The following is a 17,017-nucleotide window of genomic DNA, read 5'->3' as shown; positions in this document are numbered from 1 at the left end:
CTGCAGCAGTCAGGTTCAAGCTCTCTAAAGCCGGGCACACATTTAACGACTAGATAAAACATTCTAAGACTGTGCTCAACACACAGCGATTGTTTCCTGCGACTGAAGCAGATTTAAATACTTACACACGGGATTTGAACACCGACTGTAATCGCAGATTGAACGCAACTGGCTCTGACTGGACGCGATCAGTCATAAGTATCAATTTACATTCATAATCGGCCTTAAGGTTGATTTATACTTCTGCGTCGGACCTACGCCGGAGCCTCTGCGCTGTAGGCTATGCTTCTGTTTTCATTTATACTTCTGCGTCGTTGTCCGGGTCGACGTGCATGCAGACCACTAGGAGGCAGTGTCCGCGCTCATGTTGAGTATCAAGGCAGAATCCGAAGAAGAAGCAGTTCGTCATGTACGTTGTCAGAGAAGCTTACAAACAGAAGCGGCAAATAGGTAACAACTTTTGTTGCAGTTTGACTGTATGTGTCCCCTGAAACAGTGCGTTTTTCATTCATATGGAAGTTGAAAACGCTCACTGTTCTCTGATTGCTCCACGCCAGTTTTTTGACCTGAGGGAGGGGATCTAGCAGACCAATCAGAGCGCTTGCAGTCCGCGTAGAATTGATGCATTGTTACATTTTTTAAGAGGTGCACGTCAGGCTACGCGTGCTACACACAGCCTACGGCGTACACTCAACGCAGAAGTATAAATCAGCCTTTACAATCGTTAAATGTGTCCTCAGCTTAAGTTGTTTACATTCATTAGGTTATGTGCTTTGAGACATGAGGTAGTTTCACACCGTCTCCTGTGACGCTTTGCCGAGAGCAGCTGTGTGTGTGTGCGTTCCTCTGTTTTGGAAGTGGCGTGGCTTTGGATGGCGATTTGCAGGGAGGCTGGGATCTTATGCTTTCAATGCTAGCAGGCTAATGTTAGCATTTCCCAGATCACCTACTGCACCTTTAAATTAAATTTGCAACTTGAATGCAAACATAGCTAATGGTACTGACGTTAATGTGCTTGCGACATCAGTAAAACATTTTTCATATACCATTTGTTTTCTTTAAAGGGGAAAATATTTATGTATCGACGGTCTTTATATTTATATATACAGGGAGTCTGTTTATACTTTAGATGTATTTTTAAGTAGACAGGCTGCATGAAAAAAAACATGTTGATTCATCAAGTCTCAAAACGATAAGGGCTTCATGGATGAAAGCAGCGACTACTCATTACTCCTGACCGGTCTGGGTTGATTACATGTGAGCTATGTATATCCCACATCCAGGCACGACAACTTCTGGAGAAAGAATATAACTCCCTCATCGCCATGGGAACAGAGAGGAGGCCAGACGAGGTGAGCACCATGGGACATGAACACAGCTGGATGTTAATCATCCTTTACCTCCCACCACTGAAATACAATCTGTAGTATAGTGACAGGGTTATTGTACTTTCTAGATTCGGAAATCTAGAAAACATAGCCAGTTTGAACATTCAGCTGTATTTTGTATTGAAATTACATGGCTGATAATTCAATTCATAAGTATTTTGTGACCTGACTGGACTTACTGACATCGGTTACACTCCTCAAATCGCTGATGGTATGTCTTCTCGTCCTCTAGGATGGCACCAAGACGTTCACCCGCTCCCCTTCATGGAGGAAGATGTTCCGGGAGAAAGATCTGAGGGGAGTGACCTCTGACTCCTCAGAGACCTTGCCTGCTAACTTCCGTGCCTCAGCCATCTCTACCCCCTCAGTCACCCTGAGGAAGGTCCAGAGCGATGGTAAGCTCGCACAGCCTCCCACACGTTTTCATTTTAATAATCTCATTAATAATGGGATTTTTATGCTCTGAATTATTATAAGATTGATTGACTGAGGACCTGTTTACACTTGGTCACTTTATGAGTTTTTACTGATTGGATAGCTATCCGATTTGTTAAAACTGATCCATTTACGCCACAAAATGAATATAAATCCGATTTTCAATTCCTGCGCTATATGCTAATTTAACGGAGTTTACGTCAACGAAAACAACAGATATGAGCTGCATTTTATTTATCATCAGCTAAATTCAAGATCAAATACAGCAATAGGAGAGAGAGCAGCATCAGCACTGGTAAGATCATTTAGTCACTACTTTTAATGACGATGATTGTGTGATGAGCGTCTGCGACTTACTTTCAGTTCCATTTGTGGCAGTTTGCGAGTCGGCTTACTGAAAAGATACTCGGCTATTCATTTGTGGCAATGCATGTTGCAGTAGCTCTGTCATACAGTATCTGGCTATAACATGTCATATAGCCTAAAACACGTGTTTATTTTTTAACATTTTGGGAGTAAAATATACAAATGTGGTTTCAAAAACCAGATCCATTTACACTTGTCCAGTTTCGTCTGGAATGTGCACCAAACCACCTTCTGAAGTGGTTTGAGCGATCAGATTTAAATCTGTCTTAAAAGTGCTTCGGAGGGCATTTACTCCTGGTCTTTTCACGATTGGATAGATATCCAATCAGTGAAAATGCATGAAGTGACCAGGTGTAAATAGGCCCTAAGTAGATATAGCTTCAATATGTGGAGATATTTGTAGAGATAATTTGATCGGTGTGTGCATGTAATATAGCGTACTAAAATAAATATTACAACACACAAGTGAGCAGAAATACCGGTTACAGTATACCACTCCAAAACAGTTATATATGAAGGTTACTTCCTAATAAATTTATGTAATTACAAATTTGTGAACGTAATCATTTGAAAAGTCATGTCAACATTTCTTTCTTTATTTATATACATTAAAAGCAACAGCAGTTGACCCAAAGTGCTGCACAATGTAGAAAAAAATAGGCAATTTTAATAAATTCTCAAATAAAAAAAGAAAAAATGAAAATAAAATAGGAAAGAATACTAGAATTCAGATAATAAATAATAAATAAGAGTAAAACCTATTAAAGGAAAGACTACTGAAAAAATTACCAAAGGTAATCAAGGCTTTGTGGAAATCCCCACAATTAGGTCTAAAATAACTTTATGACTGTTTGTTGATGCTCAGATAAATGTTGTTAAAACGTTGTTTCCTTATGAGAAAGTGGCTCATGAGTGAAAGCTGTATAATGCTGTTTAGAAGAAAAAGAATTACAACTAAATCTCTCACTGGTCTGTCTCTGTCTCTCCAGCATCTCCAAGGGCAGAGTCTGGCTCAGTGAGGACCTACTCCTGTTGAGGGATTGCAAAGGTGAGGCATGCCTAACTAGCTTTTTTTATTTTGCACTTTTATTTATATATACAGTTCAGTGCAAAAGTCTTAGACCACCATTAGATGTTGTTTTAGCAAATGACCTTATATAACTATTTCTCAGTCTGTTTGTTACAATATAACCAGAAAACACAGGAAATTAGTAAGCAGTATTAAAAAACAGACCCCCAACCAGAAAAACGACTTCTATAGACTAAAGTAGCAAGTATTTAGTGACCTCCGCTTACATTTGAGCAATAACAGGAACCGGCTCTCTTGAACCTAAATGGAACGGAAAAGGACTGGAAGTCCAAGAAAACTTTCAAAATTTGATGTGACGTTTCTCAGAGTTTCTTCTTTGAGAAAATGGAAGAAGTCCAGGAGGTCACACTAAATACTGATTTTTCTTTTTACATTTTGTGTACATATTTCCTGTATTTTCTGTTTGTATCGTAATAAAGACCTCAAAAATCAGTATGGATTGATCATTAAAACATTGCTAAAACAACAAACCTGGTGGTGGCCTTTGCACAGTACATTTTATATATATTTATATATATAGGCCACCATAAGGTACCTCCAGGTATATATGTGTGTGTGTATATAATTTACAATAAAAAAATTAATGTTCACTTGCTGTAGCCCACAAGATTTAGACTTTCTAAATCTAGAAATGCTGAACAGAACAGGATAAAGAGAAAAGTATTTAATGAAAGTATTTAATGAGCATGTGTGGGCAGGGCCCCCATGATTTGCGGTACTCCACTGCCAATGAATATCCTCTGTGTTGATGCTTGTACTTAGAGAAATCACAAAAATTCACTCATTTACGAGTTTGAGCAAACAGTTTTAGTGTTCTGTTGGGTTTCCTTACAGAGCCATAATGGAGTTGACCCCTCCTCCATATTTTTCATGCTCTTTATATGTCTAGTGTCGTAAAACTTGTTTCTTTTCATGTTTTTATTGTGATTCATCATGTGCTTTGGGTTTGTGGTTGTGTGTGAATCGTTATCAGACGCACAGAATCTGCGCCAGCAGAACTTTGTAGGATGTGGACGCCCGTCATTCACAAACACACTTTGCATGATAATGCTTTCAGCTATCAATAGTGTACTGCACTCAGCTCATTTAACATATTTTAATGAGCACAGTTCTTCCCAAAATGAGCTCAGAAAAAATAAAAAACAGTCTACGGCTTCCATCTGGGATCGGTCATTGTTGATGCTTTTTCTTGGCTTCAGTACACGAAATCGTGACGATGTGTTGTAATTCTGTCTCTCGCACACAGGAGGCGCCGTTGTCAGAGAGCTGGAACCGGCTTTACATTTCATTCACGGGGAGGAGGGGGGATAAGCAGAAAAAAAGCAATGAATATATACATTTATAAATATAACTCTACTGGTCTGACCATTCTGCAATAACAGAAGAGGGATGAAGAAAGAGGGGGAAAAAAGAGCAAAAAAAAGGACAAAAGACATGAAGAATGTATGACAAGAGAGTGGTAAGAAATGGGATGGTTGGAGGAATCGGATGACTGTTTAATCTTTCTTTCTGTCGTTCTCTCTTCTCACTTCCTGTGTCTGTGCTGATGGGACATCTGTAGATGAACTCTCTTGTCTTTCCGTCCTTCGTTTCAATGGCGCTGCCCGCAGCCCTAGTTCCTCAGAATGGCTTTCACTGACTGCCTGCAATTGGTCTCTTGAGTCTCTCGAGAGCAAAGGATGTTTGTGGCGACTCAACCTGGACTTCAGGGATGTTTACATACGGTGAGGTTCAGAGGAAGTGTACTTAAGAGCACAGTCGAGGGGCCAGGCTGTGAGGCCAAGACTTCGCTGTATGTGTTTCTCAATCAGGAGAGCGAGCACAAGCTGAGAAAGACAGACGCACCGAGAGCTACACGTGAGGCTGCAAAGGGCACAATTCTTGCTCAGTTACTACTAGGTGTTTTTTTTTTTATTATTTTCAAACATTTAGATTAAAGACGAAAGCTCAGCAGAATGAGTCAGCAGACAAAGGGAAGAAGCTGGTGGTGGCGGATAGATAGAAACACTGGGAGATGAAGCGAGAGGGAAGATGCTTGCGGACAAAGCAAGTGACCAGCAGAAATGAGTCCTGACGGACAGAATCATTCTAACAACGCAAGCCATAAAAGACAACAAGAGGTGAACCGAGGAGGAGAAACAGGCGGGACGGGGAGGGAGGGAGGGAGGGTCAGGGGAAAACAAGTGAGAGAAATCGTTTAGCTTCTGTGTTGCGATGCATGTCAAACAACCAAGACGACAACGAACTAAAACTTTCGGGGAATAAGACAATATGAAGTTAAAAATAAAAATTATGTGTACATTAACATATGAGGTTAAGAGCTTGGGGAACAATTTGTAAAATGTGTGTATTTTCATTTTTATTTTTTATTTTTATGATAACTATATTTATTTTCTTTATGTATGTATTGAATAACTGTATGTACATGTTCATTTAATAATTCTGACTGTAATTTAATTTATCTAGTTTAAAGCGTAAATATGAAATATTAAAAACATGGTCATTAAAATATGCTACTTGTATGTGTAAATTTTGACAACAAAATTGTGTTATGATTTAAAAACAAACCATTACTGTTGATGAGGATGACAGTGATTCAAATTGAAAATGATGTCTGCAAAATAAACAATAATGATAATGATGAAAATCAAAATAAAATAAAGTGTTCCTAATGGTACTAAAGAGTTCAGTGTGCTCGTGATTTTGAGGGGGTGTGTGAGGTGAGATTATTTGAATCTGACAACTGCAAATCAGTGTACTTCCTCTTTTTTTTATTACAAAACAGACTACAACCGTATATTCCAATTCTCGCTTCTCGCTCCTCCATCTACTTTGTAAAAAATGTTCATATACAAAAGTATCTACCTTACAAAGATTACATAATACTTTATTACAATTACTCAATGTGAAAAATGACATCAAACCCTGTGGACTGATCTCCATAGCTTTCTTAATACAGTAACCAGGGAATCGGACTACAGTTCATTTCATCCAACACTGTATTTCTGTAACATTGGATGGGTGAACCATCGTTCCAAGATGTAGCTGATACTGAAACCCATAAGGCACATGTTTTGGGACAGGCATTTGAAGGACACCTACAAGACAGCCTTCATATGCAGTTACAAATTCTGCTGACACTAAACACCTCAATCATTTGTTGTTGTTATAAATACACATATATTCGCATGATGTATATCTTTCACATATTGTACATTTATAAAGAAATATATTAATATCAAGTACTTAGGCTTACATACTAACTCAAAAGTAATAACTTATTGTCTGTAAACTATAGATGCAATAAAACAAATGTAACACAGTATATGAAAATAATGGGTTAAAAAAAGATCTCAGTACTGAGGTTTTCTTGTTTGAATTTACACACTGGCCTAGTGAGGCGTGGATGAACCGGAGGGATGACAGCAGAGTGAAGGGACTCATCATGGAACACAAAAAGCGTTGCAGTGAATGCACCTGGTAATAATTTCATGAATTATTTGTGAATTTCAGTCTGATCCTCACACAAAACTATCACATGGCTAGCTAGTAATCGCTGTGTGAGTAAACCTCACTCCTCTGATCTCAAGAGATGCTCTAGCGAGTGATGCCAGAGGTTGCAGCCTTTAGCCTTCTTTTTAGAGCGTCCGACTCCCACGCCGGAGACCCAGGTTCGAGGCCCGCGCAGAGCGGGGCTAGTAGGACCTGGGTGAGGGGTTACACACTCATATTACTATTAATAGGAGAAACTGTGACATGCAACAAGGCAGAATAAGCTGCAGTTCCCAAAGAAATCTGGGACTCACTCTTGAGACTGCACATGCGCATTGGCGGGACCAACCTGAAACATTCTCTTTTTCAACGGGCATACAAAACACTGTTTATTTCACGAGTTCACACTTACATATAACCAGATATAGTATAAAATGCGGGTATTTGGCGTGCTGTCCAAGGAGAGGGCTCAGAGCTGGGAATTTGTCCTGAACCCAGAGCACTGTATCTGAACGTGCTCCTCCCAAACTTTGTTAATAAAACATCATATGACAGATTTCAGATTTCTGTTTCAGTTCGTGTTGATTTGAAATATGTTTGGTTTTTGAGATTTTTGGTATTTCCCCCATTAAAGTAGATTTGGTCTTGCATGACCAAAATAGCTGCCTAGAGGTGTTGCAAATATGGATGCTAAGTGAACTGAGTTTCCCTAAAAGGGATTTTGATTTAGTCCTCAAGTTGTATTGACCACTTTTATAGTGCTTTCTTGGAGCTTGACAGCCAGGTTTTGTTGATGAAATATGCTAAATGTGAAGTGACCCCAAAAATTATCTGGACATTTAATACTCGATTAAAATGTATATTTGAAAAAGCACAAGCAAACTTTTGTTATAAATATATTGTTCAAAATGAAGACAAAAAGTCTTGATCATTTTAACATGGTGAAACTTTGTTCAAGTGGTGATATAATGAACTATACCAGTAGTTCAACTATATACCTGTGTGAATTTTTATGGGAACTGACTTCATACATCCCTGAAAAATGACCTCAAGACCAGTTGGTTAAAAACTGGAAAAAGCAAGTTGTACTCACTGCAGAGTCTATGAGGGCCAGCTCTGCCTCTCTGGATGTCCAGTGGGGTGGATGGAAGTCTCCACCTCTCTGGACGTCGAATGAGAGAGTTGTGGGTAGGGTTAGGGTAGGATTAGGTTGCGGTTGTACATTCGCTCCTCCTCGCTGGACGTCTAGCGACAGGGAGCTAACATAAGCTCCACCCATTTGCTCTGCACAAGCACCTTCTCGGAAAAAGTGCCTCAGAAAAGTAAAGTTAGTTCTGAGAAAAGGTCTACCATCATTTGTTTGCAAATGCCACTTGCTTTGATGTTCCATATCTAATACAATTAATTTTAGACTTTTTTAAAGCGTGACTTAAAGTGTCCAAAAACTTTTTGGGGCCACTGTATCCTTTTGTGTTCCATGAACAAAAATACGTCATATGGTTTTGGAGCAACATGAGGGCAGATATGTTTTCATTTTCATAACTACCCCTCATCGAGACAGTGGGGTACAGCGATAAGGTTTTGTCGAGTGAGATGCAGAAACATCTGGAAAAGAAATATCCCCCACACAGTGGACCAGAACAGTCCCTTTTATTAACATGATCTTTCAACTCTGTGTCAGTCCTTCGTTCAACTATCTGTACCTTCTGCCCTCTCGCTCTCTTGCCCTCTCATACTTCCTCTCACTGTTGTACGTTCCTCTATTGAGCAGAACACAAACGCAGGAGGAGTCGATACGGATCCACCTCCAGCCTATCCTCATGTTGTCGTCAGAGGTGAGCGCACGTACGTATGACTGTTTGGTTTCGCACCTGCTCATCCAATGTTTCTTATCCACCCCCAAACATCCTGCCCCCTCTACCCCCTGCCCTTCAGTGTTCCCTTGCCGAAGTGGCTTACGGCACTTCGTTTCGAAGAAGTACTGCTTCAGCGGCCCAGTCTGGGTCTGGATCTCTTGCAGAATAGTGACGGTTTTGCTCCGGTGGTCCACCGCGGTCTTCTTGTCGGTCACCCACCCGCTTTCGGCCTCACATACAGAGCGCTCACGACCTTGCGTGGTGTGGCCGACCTGACGCTTGCGGCGGACGCTTGGAACATGGCCGTCAGAATCAGAGAGACCCAATAGTAAGTTCCTGTATGCCGATTTTTCGCCTGTGTGAATGGGTGTGGTAACATCCATCGTGTTGCTTTCCTCATCCTCAAAATCATCGGCCAGCAAACCCAACTCAAGCATTAGGAGCAGAGGTGGGTGTTTGGGTGGGGAAAGAGCTGGGGAGAAGAGTACCCGGGGATGAGCGTCCAGCAAAAGCAGCTGATCTTCTTCTCGTAGGCGTACATTGTCAATCCCAAAGCCCGGTTCTGTTCCAAACCCTCCATTTGGCTGTGCCAACTCTTTTCCAATGGGGCTCCCATCCGTTTGAGCTTCATCCAGAGTTTCCTGCACTGGAGAGCTCTCCAGAGCAACCTTTGGACCTTCAAGAGGCCCATCTTTCAGTTTACTTATTGTGTTTCTGTCATCTTTAAGATGACCTGCCTCAATACTGCTTTCTTCATGAAACTGGCTATGTTCAAGCTGATAGTCCTTGAGAATGTTGTTGCTTGGGGAACTGGCTTTTTCGGCCAGACTTTTTTGTGATTTGTATTCTCTATGATTGTGTGACCTGGAGGCATCTGCTCCGCTAGTCCTGCCTCCACCTGTGTAGTCCTGTTTTGTGTTATTGAAAAAAATTTGTTCTTTTAAAAGATTCTCTGGGTTTGGTCTACCCTTGGATATATTGTCCTTGTCTTGTGTAAATGCGCTCTGCTTGTCGACTGTTCTGTGAGGAGCTCCGTCATGTGTGCTGTAGTTGCTGTGAGAAACAGCATCATGGGAATCATTGTCTACTGATGAGTTGGTTGGCATGCTGATCTCAGCTGTCGAGACGCTGCTGGTGTTGCTGTCGTTTCTGCCAGGCTCTTTCGTCGCGGCAACAAGCCTGGGAACAGGACTTTGAGGGAAAGGCAGGGCCGAGGCGATCACCATGGCAACCAGGGGAAGCCAGTGCATCACTCCCAAGACGTGTCAACTATGAATTGATAAAAAGAGATCAAGAATTAGAAAGCACATCTCAAAGTGGAAAAACAGTGGAGTAAAAATAAAACAGATAGATGACTGTAACTGTATTGTTATATCCGAGTATGATGGATTATCAAAAATAAAAAAAATGTAGCGTGGAGACTTAGTTTTATCCATCAGATGTTGTTTGGATGAGGGCAGATCTTAAAGAGTTAGTTCACCCAAAAATGAAAATTCTGTCAGTAAATACTTCATGTCCTTCCACACCTGTAAGACGTTAATTTTCGGAACACAAATTAAGATATTTTTGATGAAATCCAAGAGCTTTCTGACCTCCGATAGACTGCAACATAATTACGACTTTCAAGGCCCAAAAAAGTAGTAAAGACATCTGTAAACTAGTCCATGTAACTACAGTGGTTCAACCTTAATGTTATGAAGTGACGAGAATACTTTTTGTGCGCAAAAACAAAATGCTGTTTACATTGTATAGACAATGCGGGCTTCCGGGTTCTACATCAGAACGCAGACTCATTATTGGCCGACGCTGTTCACCTGAGCAGCAAGATGCATGCGTGTGATCCTGAGGCAAGAGACGGCCAATAATGAGTCGGCTTTCTGATGTAGAACCCGGAAGCTCTGCACTGTGTTTACAACGTGAACGGTGTAGGAGTCTTTACTACTTTTCTGGATCTTGAAAGTGGCAATTATGTTGCTTTCTCTTGGGGAACAGAAACCACTTGGATTTCATTAAAAATATCTTAATTTGTGTTCCAAAGATGAACAAAGGTCTTATGGGTTTGGGAACGACATGAGGGTGAGTAATAAATGACAGAAATTTCATTTTTGGGTGAACTAACCCTATAGAAACAAGTCACTGTTATGATATAAAGTGAAACTGTAAGATATAAAGTGGAAAAAATTTGCAAATACTGTATATCAAAAGTGGAAACGGTCTTTCAAAAGATTGGCTCAATGCCAGCTCATAACAAATAAAAAGGTAAAATAGGCTTAAAACTGTAAAATTATAGCTTTACTGCTTTGGCATAAGTCAGTGGAAAAAGATACACAACTGCCTGCTCTTTTCATGTATAGGGAGAATGGAGCCGCAAACATGCTTTACCATCGCCTGCTCCAGTTGGTCGACACAGACATGAAGTCACCAGCTAGTCAATGTCTGGCAAAGCTCAGTTTGAAATAAAGCCACTAACAGCGTTGCTCTAGTTCTGGCCTTGTTTCACATGAGACCACAAACAACTCTGGTATGTGTGGAAAAGGTTGTAATTTCACAGCTTGTGAGCATGACTGAAGGAAACAAAAAGATGCCACTTTACTGCATGAGTCAAAGAGTACATTCCTACATTTAAAAAATAACAAAGATAACACTGCTTCGGGGCTTCAAAGAAATGCTTTTATTTTATCGTCTTTCATGATCTATTTTGGTACGGTTTTGTGTGTACATATTTTCCTTTATCTTTTTTCCATACGTTTTACCTGATGCTCCCATATTCACACTCTTGTAACATAACTCTCAGCAACAGCGGGAATACCACAGAGATTTGGGTTATTTATTGACACGAACGCCAAAGTTCAGCAGTCTTCTACCTAAGACAAGCTCCTGGGTGGTTACTGGCCCTGTGGTGGTGATTTATGTGTTTATTTAGTGGGGGTTAGAGTAAAACTACACTGATGAATGATAAACTCCCTTCCTTTTACTTTCAGCACTCAATAGGCAAACACTTGTACTGTCAGCCACCAGGTGGAAGCAAAACCACCACATCCAAAATGATCAAATGTGTCTCATCACTTTTTTTTGTCACATTGTACAATCAAAATACATAGAATACTGTTTAAATGTTTGAGGTCGGTAAGATTTCTTAATTTTAACAGTCTCTTAAGTGATCAAAAATAACAATAATATTGTGAAATATTACAATTTAAAAATGTTTTCTATTGTAAAATATTCTAAAATGTAATTTATTCCTGTGATCAAAGCTGTATTTTCAGCATCATTACTCCAGTCTTCAGTGTCACATGATCCTTCAGAAATCAGACTAATATGATGATTTGCTGCTCAAGAAACATTTATGATTATTATCAATGTTGAAAACAGTTGTGATTCTTAATATTTTGTGGAAACTGTGACACATTGTTTCTTCAGGATTCTTTGATGAATAGAAATTATTTAAAAGCATTTATTTGAAACATCTTACTGACCCCAAACTTTCTAACAGTACTGTTTATAGAAACAAACTTACACCAAATTTATATAAAAATGTGTGCAAATTACATAAAGCTTGTACACAATCTCAGCTGTGCTGCTCTTAACAGCAGCAAAAACTCAAAAATGTCTTCTAAAGATTTATACAAATGTGCTTTTCAGCAAGAAAAATGTGACCACACAGACCTAGAATGTGTCGTCTTGTTGATGATACAGTGAGGGATAGAGTCAAACTGTCCAATATTAAGGCCAGATGTAAAACACTCACCAATCCTGCTGTTGTTGTGCTGAGAGATGAGTGAGGGAGAGGCATATAGAGAGAAAGAGAGTTAAAGAAAAGAAGAATGCTCAGAATGTCAGTGATGTGCCTTCAACAGAGAAAACTCCTCCTGGGTTTCCCCAGGCGGGACACACTAGAATGAAGGAGGGGGCCGGGGGTGCATGAGTAAGACCAGTTACACAGAGTCAAGTGACTATTCGTTTGAGGAGAGATAACCATTAGGCTCATTGGAGAGGGTTGGTGGGTGGACAGGAAGGTTGTGTGTGAAGTGCAAAATCACCACTTATGACCACATAATGACAGCACCCCACCCCGGACACTGTTTTCTAATAACACTCAAGCTAAACAAACATGCTTGCACACAACGCACAACTGAGCCTGCGGACACACATGCAGGGAAAGAATGCCACCAGGTCCATACATATGCATGCTGGGACATGGAGCATTACATGTACTGTATAAGTGTTTCCTGTTTACGTTGAACCTAAGAACAGGTGTGCTATGTACAAATGAGGCACTGTCATCTTTTAAATGCAAATTTACTTGTTTAAATCAGACAGATTGATAGTCTTGTTCTTTCACAACCTCAAATGATGACAGAAACATATTTTATGCACCTGACATGCCTTGATACTTGATACTTTCTCAGCATTTTTTTCATTTTTGAGATAGTGTCAATAAAATCCCAGCAGGCTGTTGACAGCTGAGCATATTCGAGTCACATATTGAGTGCATATAAGATTGAGATATTGTTTTACAATATTTAGACTATGTTCAGATAATATGAACATAAAATGAGTCCAATAAAAACACAAATAAAGTTCTTAGAAATTTAATCTGTGTATTCACGTTGGTTTCACATGGTTTTGAAAACTTTTATGCCATTTTCAAGAAAAGTTTAAATGTAACAACTCTAAAAATATCATGTGGTGTAACCAAGTAATAAAATATGTGATCATGAATTATTATTTCAAATATTTTAATGTTTTCAGAAGTCATGTCACATGACATTTTTCAGAACTAACTGAAACTAAACTTGCATTGATATAAAAATGATTAAATTATCTTATTAAAAAAAAAAACAATAATATATGATTACGCCAAAACTAATTTATGCCCCCCCCCAAAAAAAAAATCACAGTGATTTTTAATGAATAAATTAAAAATCTGCTCAACATACACTGTAAAAAATTATTTTCATGATTTGTTACTTTTTTTCTTTTGTCAAATCAACTTAGATAATTAATGTGGTTCAGATAACATAATATTTTGAGTTTCTGTTGATTAAACTAATCTCCATTGTATTAACTCAAAATTTTTTAATTTCAATGAACTCAAAATTTTAGGGCAACCAGCTAACTTCCATTTTTAAGTTAAACCAACAATATTTTTTTACAGTGTAGTAGACGCACATTCAAGTCATTGTATGCAAGGAGTGTAAAAAAAAAAAAAAAGTGTTTTGACACTGGCCCAAAAATGACTTATTACAGAATTTACAAGTGAAAATAAAATAATTTTTGTGGTTGAAGAAAGTGTATGTGTGTCTGTCTGTGCTCCAAAGCAAAAAGGGTGTAGTGCATGTGTACGTGTGTGACTTGAGAGGTAGACTTGTCAGTTAATGCACATGTTTGCTTTGGAACGGGAACACAAGCAGTAGGCAGGCACACACACGTGCAGGAGGCATATCTGTAGACGCTGGCCAACATGCCGAACTACTTCATCAGCGCGCTCCATTTGCAGCAATGACATGCTTCACGAACTTTGCCATCCAGAGTGGCCCTGCGCTTTCTCTCCTCACCTTACGAGCAGCTCAAAAATGAGCCTCCAGCCTTACATAAAAAATGTCAAGCTCCTGAACATAATGAACCCGCATGCTTAACCCGATCTTATACACTCTCTACCTCACAAGAACCTGTGCACACACATCCACACATATCTTTGATCTGAACACACTACTCCCACCCCCATGACAAGCATAATCTGCAATCTTCTAGACAAAAGCCACCTTAGACAAACACTTTAGGCTCTCCCACCTCGTTCTATTCTCAGCTTCACGCCACTGAAAACTTAAAGCCCAATTTGTAAATAACCTCTTTCTAAGATTTTTAAGATTTTCTGGAAATCAGCCGCTACCACTTCATGGTGTCACAATATCAAGCCTGTCAAATCAATTACTGCAGATGTATGGCCTTTATTATTTATCCTCTCCAATCCGAACAAAAGCAGGACTCATGATAGACATTCTACAAGCCCCCTGTTCAGACTTGACATGTCTGACGATTTTGGAATTTTCCCATCGTCCCACTCACCCTATACACTCGGCCATAAGCATCCAACGCAGCGAACTGTCTAAACAAGAGAGGCTGAATTCGAAAGAAAGAAAATGATCAAGGACACAGGTTTAAAATCATGTTAAAGGGGTCATTACATGACAAAAACTTTATATTTTTTAAATAAATGAGTTTATATGAAAAAAATCTGATGTTAGAAAAGAGTGCATTTGTATAGTTGCATCTCTGAAATTTGTGTGGAACATTTCAACATTTTATGAAGATGCATGCAGACTTTGCAATAAGGCTTTCATTGAAGGATGGTGCAGTTCCAGCTATATAATATATATTGATATGGAAAGTTTACACACAGTTGAAAAACAGTGGAAGACCAGTGGCCATCTAAAACTAAATTATGAATTATAAATGATCTTTTTGAGAGAAAAAAAACAAAAACAAAAATGATTTCACCCATTTAATATTAGTAAAGAGAGAGAGAGAGAGAGAAAACGCCATCTTCCCTAAAAGGATGCTGGATAAATTTCCTCTAAGAAAAACAAAACAAAAACATTTTCTTGGCAGACAGGGGTAATTACTCCAAGACAAACATTACCAGTCCTCCTCCTTCTCATAAAATCATTGGCCTTTAAATTATTTATTAAATATAAAAAAAAAAAAAAAAAAAAAAAACATCTGCACACTGTACAGATGTTTCTGATCACAGGCACTGTGCTGCTGTTGAGAAATCAGTAGCTTAAACACATCTACCACACACTGTGAGACACATTCCACTACTCTCACACTTTCTGATGTTCTCCATCCGCATTTTTCCTCTCTCTGTGAAAGAATTTTGGTCTGCTTCAGATCCCTACTAGGAAACCTGTAGGCTTATTCTCACTTGTTTTGTCTCAATAACCTTTCCCCCCACGCATGATGTGTTACAGGGGTGAAAAAACAGTTTTGTAAACATTCATGATATTGTAAACAAAAGATGTGAGCTTCTGTTTTTATAGGCTAGCTGGGCAGGTGACTGACAGGATGTGCATGCATGTGTTTATTATTTTTTTAGTGGCTGCCTGCACCCACCCAAAACACCTTTACTGTGTAAACACATCAATACGGACAAACTACAATAGTAGTCTCTACATTTGGCTGTTTTTTGCTAAAACATAATACGACATGAGATTTTTAATCTATACTGAACTACGAAACAGCCAAAGTGTATGCACAAAAACACACCTGTGTATTTCAAACAGCATGTTGCATTGACTTCACAGACCTCCTCCCGAGGTCCGCAGGCACAGACAGGTAAACCAAGGTGAACATTAATTGCTGACCGCGGAAAGTAAACGCCTGGTCACCTGAATTGACAGTGAACGGTACAGTTTTACTGCAAGCGAGTGACGGGACAGTATTAGTTTCAGTTTTGTCGATTCGCTAGCTGCATTATTTTTAATATGACTGTTTATTGTGATTTTATGCGTCCCAGTTTGTTGCAGCCATGTCTCAGCTCATTAAAGCAAAGATAGCCTACTTAAATATAGCCTAATGTTAATGTTAGTCTAATCAATTAATACTGAAATGAATTTACATCCAATTTGGATTACATCCAATTAAATAGGCCACATCCACATCCAACTTGGATGGAAAGGATGTGTTAAGCTATTTTTTCGAAACTATGTGTGTTGACTTTTTTTGTTTTTTTACAGAAAAGATCAAAAGAGACTCGGTTCACTGAGTGACTCGATCTACTCGTACCGCTTTGTGAACAAATCATTTGGCGAACCGGTCCATTAGATTTATGATAAAGATTCGACTCAAAAGAACGATTCGTTCACGTTCGCTAATTTCGACGCTTGCCAACCTGTCATCAACGAGTCCCATCAACACCTGCTTCACGTTAAATTAGCTGTGAAAGTGAACCCAAATGAACTGAATCTGTCTCTACACCACAGTAGATTTTATCATTATCGTTAGTGTACGAATAGTTGGCGTGACACCTGAATTAAGCGACATTTCTAATTAAAAACACGTAGCACCTACCGTTTAGGTGAGTTTCGAGCCACCACATTGATTCTACAGTCCGTCAATCTCACGCAAAAACGAAATTTCCAGAATAACTATCGAGTCACATAGTTGAAACGGCAGACGTGTCCTATATCATCTCCAAAGTCCACTCTGAGAAGGTCCACGTTGAGTTGTATTTCCACAGTTTTCGGTTTAAAGCGCGCCTTTCAGTCTCACTTCAGTCTCGACGCGCGAGTTTAGGAGGATTGTCATGCAAACGGTGAACAACCAGAGCAAATATGCACTGCGTGTATGAGCGTGAGCTCTACTTTTCCAGCAGTCAGACACCAAAT

The 17,017-nt window shown here is 39.4% G+C and overlaps 3 protein-coding genes across 8 annotated transcripts in view; 2 read left to right on the top strand and 1 right to left on the bottom strand.

Annotated features, from left to right (window-relative positions):
• Positions 1-5,961, top strand: part of ppfia3 (PTPRF interacting protein alpha 3) — a 44,133-nt gene extending 38,172 nt beyond the window's left edge. For 4 of the 5 annotated variants that reach the window (XM_048203835.1, XM_048203827.1, XM_048203849.1 and 1 more), the window contains 5 exons: positions 1,284-1,352; positions 1,621-1,783; positions 2,068-2,118; positions 3,179-3,237; positions 4,526-5,961. In XM_048203835.1, the coding sequence (XP_048059792.1) occupies positions 1,284-1,352; positions 1,621-1,783; positions 2,068-2,118; positions 3,179-3,225 (330 nt within the window). In that variant the 3' untranslated portion in view covers positions 3,226-3,237; positions 4,526-5,961. The remainder of the gene's footprint in view (positions 1-1,283; positions 1,353-1,620; positions 1,784-2,067; positions 2,119-3,178; positions 3,238-4,525) is intronic. The other variant, XM_048203843.1, reaches the window with a different exon arrangement.
• Positions 5,962-6,028: 67 nt separating this feature from the next.
• LOC125276369 lies at positions 6,029-17,016 on the bottom strand. 2 transcript variants are annotated; one of them, XM_048203807.1, is made up of 2 exons: positions 15,897-17,016; positions 6,029-9,896 (listed from the first exon to the last, which is right to left on the bottom strand). In XM_048203807.1, exon 2 carries the CDS (start codon positions 9,875-9,877, stop codon positions 8,465-8,467), a length of 1,413 nt encoding a protein of 470 aa, XP_048059764.1. In that variant the 5' UTR covers positions 9,878-9,896; positions 15,897-17,016; the 3' UTR covers positions 6,029-8,464. The 2 variants fall into 2 exon arrangements, with proteins under 2 accessions (XP_048059764.1, XP_048059762.1); XM_048203805.1 differs by having other exon boundaries at positions 16,701-17,016.
• The window catches only part of slc1a9 (solute carrier family 1 member 9), a 37,646-nt gene continuing 37,208 nt past the window's right edge, over positions 16,580-17,017 (top strand). The window contains exon 1 of the mRNA XM_048203796.1: positions 16,580-16,707. The gene's annotated coding sequence lies outside the window, so the exon portion shown is untranslated. The remainder of the gene's footprint in view (positions 16,708-17,017) is intronic.

This window comes from Megalobrama amblycephala, linkage group LG1 (genome assembly GCF_018812025.1).
Source record: "Megalobrama amblycephala isolate DHTTF-2021 linkage group LG1, ASM1881202v1, whole genome shotgun sequence".
NCBI classification, from domain to species: Eukaryota; Metazoa; Chordata; class Actinopteri; order Cypriniformes; family Xenocyprididae; genus Megalobrama; species Megalobrama amblycephala.
Note: the sequence above shows the minus strand (reverse complement) of the source record. Positions and strands in the feature narration are given on the sequence as shown.

Excerpts from the sequence above, each read along its gene's own strand:
- LOC125276369 (XM_048203807.1), bottom strand. The coding sequence starts at position 9,877 with ATGCACTGGCTTCCCCTGGTTGCCATGGTGATCGCCTCGGCCCTGCCT.